General features: G+C 40.0%; 2 protein-coding genes across 3 annotated transcripts; both read right to left on the reverse strand.

Moving 5' to 3' along the window:
• Positions 1 to 623: 623 nt before the first annotated feature.
• Positions 624 to 2,013, reverse strand: LOC121763477 (protein RGF1 INDUCIBLE TRANSCRIPTION FACTOR 1-like). 2 transcript variants are annotated; one of them, XM_042159497.1, is made up of 4 exons: positions 1,720 to 2,011; positions 1,600 to 1,627; positions 1,121 to 1,525; positions 624 to 1,037 (listed from the first exon to the last, which is right to left on the reverse strand). In XM_042159497.1, the coding sequence occupies exons 2-4, from the start codon at positions 1,600 to 1,602 to the stop codon at positions 765 to 767; spliced, it is 681 nt and encodes a 226-aa protein (XP_042015431.1). In that variant the 5' UTR covers positions 1,603 to 1,627; positions 1,720 to 2,011; the 3' UTR covers positions 624 to 764. The 2 variants fall into 2 exon arrangements, with proteins under 2 accessions (XP_042015431.1, XP_042015432.1); XM_042159498.1 differs by having other exon boundaries at positions 1,600 to 2,013.
• Positions 2,014 to 9,687: 7,674 nt separating this feature from the next.
• LOC121765563 (galactan beta-1,4-galactosyltransferase GALS1-like) lies at positions 9,688 to 10,438 on the reverse strand. The gene is made up of 2 exons (XM_042161766.1): positions 10,044 to 10,438; positions 9,688 to 9,976 (listed from the first exon to the last, which is right to left on the reverse strand). Exons 1-2 carry the CDS (start codon positions 10,436 to 10,438, stop codon positions 9,688 to 9,690), a joined length of 684 nt encoding a protein of 227 aa, XP_042017700.1.
• Positions 10,439 to 11,192: the final 754 nt, after the last annotated feature.

The raw sequence follows: 11,192 nt of genomic DNA on the forward strand, positions 1-11,192 counted from the left end.
AAAGATCAACGTCACTCACCTATCTAATTAACGCTCGCTTCACAACCTTACTATCACGGATTTTTTATTTATTCCACTTTTCCATAAATACTAAAACAATAATTATATCAAACAATCTTGGCTAATGTCACTTCTGTCCTGTTTTCACTTGCTCAATATTTCTTCTCAGGTCCCACAAGTGAACTGAGATGGTAGCTAGTAAGAAGCTGAAGTTGGGGTACAACAATAAAACTTAAATAAATCCACCTTATCAAAACACAATATTAAAGCAGCTAGCAAGAAGATGAAGTTGGGATATTGAGTCCATCGATTATACAATAAATTTACGTATACTTTTTTTATAAGGACATAGAATTAAAGACACACTTGTACAATTACTAATTGCTAAAACCTTTTTAAAAAATGATACAGTTACGCAATTGCATGCTAGAGGAAAATTTTAAAAATACAAAGAAAAGAGTTCTTAAATACGAAACGAATATAATACTACTACTATCCATGAATCTTTTAATTATTTAAAAACGCTTTTAGTTTTAACTCTTAATTTTTGTTGAAATACAAAAAATGGGACGTTTATTCAAATAGTATAAAGTATATATGTAATTAATAAAAAATACATATTCTTAGGCAATCATTTTAATATTGTGATATGCATATGATCTGTGGTATATATTTACAAAAACAAGAGAGTAAAAATCTATACATTTTAGTTGTCACCTACCTATAAATTTTTACAATATTTGATCAAACCTTTGTATATATAGCTAGAATGGTGCACGGTGCGGTACTCCTTTTCTACGGCTGGAGTTGGTATGATTGTACAAGGGCGGAGTGGCCGGAGAGAGGGTGTTTCCAGCAGCAGCAGCGACATCATCCTCCCCTGAGCTACTGGACTCCAACATGTAATTAGCCCTCTGCATCTTCCTAGGCGTGGAAGCTTCATAATCTGACTCCACTTCATCATACATCAATTCCCTCCCATGTTTGATTTTAAGGGAAAAACTGAGCTCCCTATCACCTCTCTTGATTCCATTCATCTACATTAATATTAATTAATATAAGTAGTAGTAGTAGTAGTAGTAAAAAAAATGAGGTGAAGAAATATAAATAAGTAGAGGACCTTGCAGCCGAGAGAGCAGAAGCGGAAGGAGTCGGGAAGGCCGCGGTGGCAGATCTGGCAAGTGAAGGTGATGCCTTTGCCGGGTCTGGGCTGGGGGCGTTGGTTCAAGAAGACAATCTTGGCGCTGTTAATGACATATGTCTGAATGCAGGAGATGTCGATGTACCTCTGGATTTCAGAGACCCTGACGACATTGTGGTAGGAAGATCGGCGGATTTGGACAAGGCGGTGATCCTTGTGGCGGAGGGAACAGTATGAACACAAGGCATTTCCCATGCAGTCCAAGCAGAATAGGTTGCATTCGCTCTTGTTTGAATCCGCGTGAATCCCGCAGTTCATGAAGTATTCACCCCCCAGCATTGCTTTCAGCCACGCCGGCCCATATTCCGACACCACCGAACTCACCTGCACCATCCCCAATCAAATCAAATTCACGTACTAATTCAAAACAACCAATTTAACATAGTACTAGTACATACCATGATTGCAAGCTTTCAAATAATTAATCTGGGAATCAAATATAAACACATTAATTAATTCATCCGGGCCGAAAATCAAGAATCAAGTCTAAAACACACATTATACTCTACTTATTATACCTGTAGGGAGTAAATAATAAGGGAGAGCTACAGCCCAAGCTGCGACGACTCTGTGTGTTGTGTGTTTATATGAAGGGGGATTGGGATTGGGATTGGGATTGGGATTGGGATTGGGATTTGGGATTTGGGATTTGGGAAGACGACTAGTCTTAGACGGTGGGAAACACTAGAAGGAAAACGACTGCTACGCTAATTTTTATTCTTTAATTTACGAGGCGGTCGCTATTTTAACACCTTAATTATTTACGATAATGCAATATTTGGATAAATATATGTAGGGAAGCAAACGTGCCAAAGGGGATTCTCATTTACATGGCCAAGATATATTCCACGCCCACACATCATATACATCAGACATATGCCAAAATTCGCACACCAAGTCCTCACTTGCCTCTATCTATCTGCTCCATCTCTCTAATTTTTATACACTATTAATTAGTATTAGAAAAAGAAATACTACAAAATTTATTGTTGTATGCGTCAGCCCTCACGCCTACGGATCTGAGCCGTCGGTTTGGAATGAGTTTGATGATCTGGATTCTTCAACCTTTCTACGTGGTGGAATTCTTACACCATGCACTGATGCACCCCACCCCTTGACTATTAATTTATTTGCTCCTTGTACATTAGGTGTTAATAAGAGGTTGCGTCGCGTTCGCCATTAGTTCATACAAAAGATTGTAGTTATTTATGTAATTTTAAATAAGACTAAACAACAAAAGTAATACCTAAAAATGTGGTTTGTTTTTTTTCTACCTAATATGGGAAAGATCACATTTTAGATTAATTATAAATTATATTTCTTTATTCACTATTTTGCCCTGAGACCATTAAGGGCTTATAAGTCTCTTTTCTTGTCAATGGTCTCACATTGCACTATCTCTTTTCATCAACTCTCCCTTACATTTCTTAAACCTAAATTTCCACTCTTCAAGTATCTTGTTCATTTTGTTCAATTCCTTAATATACAGTCATAAGACCAATCTTGGCCATTATAATTGTTGAACGGTTATTATTTGAATTCCATTCTTCAAAGATTTTACCCATTTATAATATTTGAGTTATGGCCTATGGTGATGGTGGGCCAAGGTTATAGCCCAAGTTATAACTTTAGCCCAAGCGTATTGCCTCATTGTACGGTTTGGTTAATTTGGGCTTTTGGGAATTGGAATATAGTAATTTGGATGGATTCGGCCGTTTAAGATACTTAGTAAACTCGATTTGGTATGTGATGAATATTATGTCACAATACGACAGAGACAAAATTCAGCAGGTGGCCGACTTCAATTCCCATTAACAAGGACATATGTATTTTGTTATTTTAAATATTTATGGGATGTTAGTGTGTCTTCAGTCTTAAAGTGACAACTTGACAACAACGTAGCATGCGACAACAACGTAGTATGCAATTTGTGATACATAGACAAGCAACTCGGCATATGGTACCAAGCAATTTGCGATACGAAATCAGAGCATTATGGTGACACCATAATTAAAATGACAATCTAGGCAAGCAAATATACTATACATATGCAAGCAATCTGTGATACATAGGAAAACAACTCGGCATATGGTTCCAAGCAATCTACGATACGAAATTAGAGATAATCAAGCAATCTGCTATATATAAACAAGCAAGCATGCCACCTAGCAGGTTAAGATTAAATCTGCTCCTAAATCTAAGAATCCTCATTGATGATATGTTGTCATTTTAAATATAATTGTCATTTTAATACAATCCTATATGATATGCAATGCAAATTTGATCCTTTTTAATAAGTGTGTTTGGGTTTTATCTAATCTGACTTAGTTAGGGCTTCCACCTAAGCAAAAAAGAGTTTGGGCCCATATTCAAATGGGATTTTAGTCTAGAATAGTACTCCACTACTTACTAGTTCTGTATATAGACCCTTTTTTTTACAAACTGTGGCCTATAATAATAATAATGATAATAAATAAGAAGAATGCTTAATTACTACCTTCGTTTTGCTAAAATGAATATATATATATATATATATATATATATATAGGAAAATGATCAATACAAAACTTGATCTCAATACAAAATCCAGATCAAATCCTGACCATAAGATTTGACAATCCAATGGTCAATAATTAAACAAAAACACGGAGGGTCATTGTAAAGCAGTTTTAGGTCATATTATAAACTTTGGGTTTGAGGTCGTGTTAAGATCATTTCATGTCATCCTTACTATAATGACGTAAAAATAAGCTTACAATGACCAAAAAATGACTTTTGTATGCTTGGTTCTGCATTTTTGTATTAAGAATGATTTTGCATAGATCAAAACCCTATATATATATATATATATGATTGCTTTACAAAGACAACTAAATATTATTCCCCCAGACAGATGGTAGTAGAGAATTATGACGTTTTGCCAAGTCAGCAACAATTTTAGACTCCATACGTTTGATGATTTATGATGGTATGATTGAAATTTGGGAAGCTAAATAGACTTTTCCAGTGAATAAATGTCTCCAACTTAACTGCTGCACTAGTCTTTTTACTCAACAGAAAAAGTAAGAAAAGAAAAGGCAATCATATTAGGGTTCGTTTGTTACCCATGTTGGCCTAACATGGGTTAAGAAGTTGTAACCTTCAATAGCAGGTTTAGTGCTGGAGTTAGTAATCTTTGCCATTTGTTTGTTTGTACAGACACATATCCCCACCTCCGTAAACACGCTGTTTGGTATGCGTTTTCGAAACTATAGACACACATGTGCATTCCCGATTTTATCCTCATTGTTTTTTCATAATGCCCAGATTGCCCTCATTCCCCATTTTGGCGCCGAACTCCAATTATTCGTCAAACCCTACCGCCCGACCACCAATTCCATACTCTCCCAACTATAGTGGCGTCTACGGGCGTCTTCGTGGTAATCGGGTCCCCTGAAGTTCAATCCCTAAGTTAATCCCAGGTATGTATGTCGGCGGTGAGATATCCAGCCACATACTTGTAGTAGCCGCGCAATGTGGAGATTATGTATAGTATTGTAATCCAATGGTTTCACTTCTGGTCATGTTCATTGAGGTTTATACAATTCGTTTTCAATTCAGTTGAATACGTATGCCTGTTTGTAACTTTTTTTGGTCTTTGAATTGGGTGGTGGCGTCGAAGATCATTCATGCTTTCAATTTGTGTATTTGTTTATTTCAAGCATTAGTTACTTGGTTTGTGGCCAAAATTGTGTTTATGTTTTTGTAATAACTCATACTCCCTCCGTCCCATGTTACTTGAGGCGTTTCTTTTCGGCACGGGATTTAAGAAAGTTGTGTTTAGTGAGTTAAATAAAGTAGATGAGGGAATAAAGTAAGAGAAAGAAGAGAGAGTAAAGTAAAAGAAAGAATAAAGTAGGTGTGATTAGATGTTTTGTTTTTAGCCAAAAAGAGAAATGACTCAAGTAACTCGGGACAACCCAAAAAGGAATACGACTCAAGTAACTTGGGACGGAGGGAGTATTAGTTAATATGCAGCTATATAAAGTTGTTGGACTAATTTTTGGTTTAAAAAGTTTTTGTGCTGCCAGACATACGACGCTCTAAACATCACACGGTTTGCAATAATGGCTTCTCAACATCACAGCGGTAATGACACCTAGGGCAGTCCATTACCAGAGGGTAAGGCCTTCATCTAAGCGCCCTTACTCTTCGTACTAGCTATAGAAGTGATAGAGAACTACATTTGCTGCTCAGGTTGCTCTGATATGGTATCGAACAAAGGAGTAGTAGCAGCCGGCGCTAGACGTTGTTGGACAGAACGCGAGGAGGCCGTCCTTATGGCAGCTATGAAGGAGTTGACTGCCACTGGTTGGAAGTCGGATAATGGTTTCCGTTCGGGGTATCTAACCCGTGCACTGGAGGCACTGAAACGTGAATTTCCAAAAACTGATATTGTTGTTCATCCTCACATCAAATCGAAAATCACTTCTTGGAAGAAGAATTACTATTCGCTTATGCAGATCCTTGACCGCAGTGGAGTTGGATTCAATGCGGATGGTGAGTACAAGATAGATATCGACGATGAACAATGGGCACAAGTCGTGCAGGTAATATTGTTCACAATTTGCAAGTTTGTATTAGTTGTGTAGGTATATGTGTTGATTTCATTCCTTGAGTTTCGACTGCAACCAATAACATATGTTAGATGCTTAGTAGATAAATGCATATGCCTATGCCTATGTTTTTATTGCCAATTTGATTTGTTGCTGTTATCCTATGGGCTTATGCATATTGCTAACACATCAAGTGAAATGTTTTGGTTATGGTGCTTTTAGTTCATTGTAGGTCATGCACATTTTACTACTTTTGTTAATAGTTTTTTTTCCAGTTATATAAAACAGAGAACTGTTCCAAAATAATTTAGGTAGGCCGTGGGAGACCATTCACACACACAAGTTTAGGCCTTATGCAGTTTTCTGTTCTAATTTTTTAGAGTCATGCACCTGGAACAAGACTATCATAAGTTTTAGAATACCAGATGCAAGTTTCATTTGGTTGTAAACTCTGTAATTTGTGTATTTGTTTAACTGTGTGTCGCAGAAGGATAGCAATGCCAAGTATATGAGGAATAAGTCGTGGCCTATGTTGAGCGACTGGAAGGAGATTTTCGGCAAGGACCGTGCGGAGGGGCTTAAAGGCTTGGACACTGGGGAGGCGGTGCAAAAGATTTATGGGGCAAAGGTTGCGGTGGGTGAGAGTTCGGCGATGGATTCTCCAATTACTTTAGAGGAACTATTCCCTGATGAAGTTTTCCCGAGCGGTGTTATGGCAGAGATGGTAGATGAGTGCACTTCCGCTCCGGCGCATGTGCGTGCACATCCGAGGGTGCACAACAAGGCACCGAAGAAGAGGGAGACTGGGGACAAGATGGATACTGTCCTTGCTCTTATGAATCGCATCCACGAAGACACTAATGAGCGGTTGAAGGACATCTTTAGCCGAATTGGTTATGAGTTTGATCTAAGTACGAAGAGAACCGAAGTCTTCAATCAGTTGAAAGGGATGCCCGGACTGACTATCAAACAACAGTTTTATGCCGCAAAAAAGTTAGTCAAGGAGCCTGAGCTTATGGATCTGTTTAGGGGTTTGGATGACTTGGCTCGCCCGACATTTGTGCTCGACCTTCTAGAGACAGATGGAATGATCTGAAAAGTGTGTAGTCTGTGTCTTTTTGGCTATTTTGAAATATATCATGGTTTAAACCTTGATCCATGTACCTATGAATTTCGCTTGTCCTATGGGCCTGTAGTATGCCACTCAGCTTTTTGTCGATTAACATGGCGATCCATGGACAATGGTTTTATTTTGTGTTATTACTCTTATCACTCAACCAATTATGCTTCTACAGCACTTATGTACAGCATTGGGTGATGATTTTTATTCTTGGTAGTCGTGTAAATACGTTTGGTTGAGCACTTGTGTTCTCATCGACCAGTGCTTGGACGCAAACAACCGAGACTTTGAAATGAAGCTCACAATGCACTGAACTGTCTAATGTTACATAAAAGTAGAAGGAGATGTGGATACGGAGCCTTACGTCGTTGCCTTAATATACAATGGAAAATTCGCAACCCCACAGAGTGAACAAACATAAACAAACACAACAAAGCGAGAATATGCGGGAATCACCAGCTGAACCCTCCCATCGCGTAATATGTGGGAATCACAAGCTGAACCCTCCCATCCTGGCAGCACATACACGAACCGAAGTTGTCGATCACACACTGCAAGTGTATTTGTTGATACTTGCCATTTTCTATTACGATTGCGTGGTGTGTCAGCAATGGGCACTCGTACGGGTATGTATGTCCCATCTAAAGCTCCTAGACAACCCTACACACATTTATTGGTTGCGGAGTCAGCCAAGAGTTTGGTAGCAAGTAAAATGTGGCAGCCAAGAGATTACACATACCTTAAACCACTTCCATCTTAAGTCCGTGCAGTCATCACCAACCGGATCAGGCTGCACTAACATAATCTCATGCAAAGTAAGCACCCCACGGAGCACCATATGTGTGTACTTATACACTGTTTCAGAAGAACGCATGAAATCGTGCCCTACAACCCGTTTCTTTTTGTGGTGAGCTAGAATGCACAAAAACATAGCAACTTGTTCCTCCACGGTGACAAATTTTTGGTCTATTAATCCAACCCGGTCACGAAGAATGCGACATAATCTACCGAACGTGTTTCTATCCATCCGCAAATTGTCTATACATGAACGATCCGAAACCCGGACAAGCCGATCCGGCTGCTTTACATGAGCCGGAATGGAGTCAATCATTACTTCTGGGGTAACTCTTCCCCCCCGTTTCCTTTTCTTTTCGTGGGATCCGAGCAATGTGATAAACATGCTGACAAGAAGCATGTTTATCCGATGGTTTCTTAGTATTTCCTCAAGCAAGACCAGTAGCTCAGTTGGCTCCTTTCTATCAACCTAAATGAACAAATATCAGCCTACTTCCTCAGGTTGCTACAAATACCACAACATCATAACAAATGACATACAATCACAGCTGATTCATCACATTACAACGTCATAAAAAAAACTTAACATTCATGCATAAATCAATTGCATCAACATAACCCCCTCGAAGCCTCAAACCCTAAACCCTTTATGCAACAAAATTCATACAATCAAATCGAGAAGGCCATTTCGGCTCAATAGCAACCAAATTTCACTTCAGTGGCCGAGATATGAGGAACATACCTGCTGAACAGCGTCGTTGTCGGCCATGCCAAGCACGGCGTTCGAAATACCCATGGCGTTAGCTTGCAACCTACCTATCAACGCAAACGCGGTCAGAAAATCGAATTGGGTAAGCCCATTATGAAATTGTAAACAACACGAGCAACAACGGCAACCACGATGTTCGACCCAACAATTCTCACTGAACGCGTCGCCTAACAGCAATTTCTGGTTGATTGTGGCGGAAATTCGCTGGAGATGGAGTAAATGGATATGAAGTAAAGGGTATTCAAGTCAATTGGGTGAAATGCGAAAGCTTCAACGCGTTTCTTCCTCCCTATCGCATGTTTCACCAGAGACAGAGTTATCTCTGTTTTCGTTTCCCGTATCTAATGTGGAGTCGGGTATTGGGATGGAAGAACCGGGTCAGGTAGATAGCTAACATGGCAACCAAACAAAGAAATTAGGGTAGATAGGGAGGCCTATCTATGCCTAACATGGGTAACAGACGGGCCCTTAGTAAACGGTAACGGCATGAGCATGTGCCTCCATCATTCACTATTGTTATTATCATTATCGTAAATCCAAGTAATAAGAATAAACGAAATAGATTGAATAATAGTAGTAGTAGCTACTTGCATAAATCAATCATTAAAGCACATGCAGGCCACAACACTATTCCGTTTCAACTACATGTCCACAAAGAGTAAATATTTCTCCAAAGATCAAGGCGTGGTACATGGCGATAATGTTTAAATAATGTCTAGTTTAACAAAAACACAAGTCTCCACACCAAATCAATCAATTAGTTAATTAATTGAAATCGACAGAGACATCGAGTGAAATCTATCAAACTTCCATTCTCTATGAGAGTATAAAATTATAGTACTCCTTTTAATTAATATGCATAATGTTAGTCTCTCTCCCACACAGCCACGAATCACCCGTGCCAGCGGGGGTGGGGAATGTAGACCATCTCCGAACAGTGGAGGCAATATAACATGGAGACCACACAATAAATATTTATATCATATATACATAGATAGAGATATAAAAACTTAATAATTATTGTAAATCTAAATGCAGTACAATTTGACCTAAGATGCTATAGTGCCACGAATTTCAGCGTTTGACAGATTGTGTCGTCGTGCATTCTTCACCTTTTGGAGTTGGAATGGAGGATAAAGAATTAAAAGAGATAAAGAAAGAGATGGTAATTCTTTTTATACACGGAAAAATAGTTTTGGAAAAGAATTTAGTAGTGGAGTGGTCGGCCGATGGTGTTCCGCTCGTATACATAAGGGATCTTGTCGAGCCAGGTGGCGGCGGAGGGCGGGAGGAGGTTGCGGCAGAGCTCCTCGTGGACGGTGATGGTGTTGTGGTAGTGGTAGTACCGGATTCTGCTCTCTGTTTTGTGGAGAGTCCCGCCGGCCACATTCTCCGACATGTGGACGCCGGTGGCGAAGGTTTTTTTAGCTTGAATCTCGTATTTCCGATCTCGCCTTATTCTGGTTCTCGAGTCTCGCTTCTCGAACCCCCATTCCATGTGTTCCCCCAATTTCAAAATCCAATTTACTTAATACTATAATTTAGATGAATATTTAATACTACCTTGAATAGTCTCGAGATGGATGGTTTAAGCAGAGTGAGCTGGACATTACATTCTGCTCAATGGTGAACTGTGTGTTATTGGAGAAATCCTTCAATACCGACTCCAGAGTGGTGCCGTCGGGGAGATGAATATACTCATCAACATCGAAATAGAAAGTCCAGTTTGCGGCGTAGCGGTGGCAGTGGAGGCAATCGTTGACTACCAAAAACTGGTTGTAGTAGTAGCCGTCGTACTCCGCCTGTGCCCGAATATCCTGCAGCGTCACCCTCCCCATCCTAATCCACGGCTCCAGCACCGCCGCCGACACCCATCCAGCGTCGTGTAACACGAAATGCGATTTGGCTCCGAAGAAACAGTACCCCGTCGTGTGCCCAAATATCCTGGTAGTACACATTTCTCCCATGTATTGTTCTTGAGAAGAGCATTCATCTCTTTCTTCATGGCTTCTCTCCAGTGTTTGTGATTCATTGCTTCCTCCACTAAGTTTGGTATTTCATTCAGTCATCTGGGCAGTCATGGAGTAGGCAATGGGATAGCGAGCTTTCTTCCCTTCCAATCCGGGGAGTATCTTTTTGGGGGCACCCCTCTATTGCTCCGCAGTGGAAGAAGATGTTGTTCTGATGTGTCTGGACCATCTTGGATGGTCTCCTCTATATGCTCAAGATGAGTCTCAATAACAGTTGATTCACTTGGGTCAGAGTTTCTTACCTCAGGATTATTAGTCGAGGTGATTGCGAGCTCGTCACTAGGTTCAGTGGCATCTGACGGTGTGTTTGAGGCCTGCTCTGTGTTAAAGCTAACCTTCTCTGTTGGACCCACATCGAGACCGAGACTTGGCGTAGGACTGCTTGGAAACAAACTTAGCGGGTCACTCATGGTTTCTGTTTGTTGATTGCTCTCCCCCTGACCACTAAGTTGGTGATAGAAATACTCATTCTCTACGAAATCACAGTTCATTGTGACAAACATGCGTTTGGTTTTGGGGTCGTAGCACCGGTACCCTTTTTGTTGTTGGGCATATCCTAGGAAGACACATTTCACAGCGCACGGGGAGAACTTGGATCTCTCATGTTTGGGTATGTGAATAAAGGTAGAACATCCAAAGATTTTTGGTTCAAGAGTGAGTGGGGGAGGTATCTGTGTCTGGA

The sequence above is a fragment of the Salvia splendens genome, chromosome 14, assembly GCF_004379255.2.
Source record: "Salvia splendens isolate huo1 chromosome 14, SspV2, whole genome shotgun sequence".
Taxonomy (NCBI): domain Eukaryota; kingdom Viridiplantae; phylum Streptophyta; class Magnoliopsida; order Lamiales; family Lamiaceae; genus Salvia; species Salvia splendens.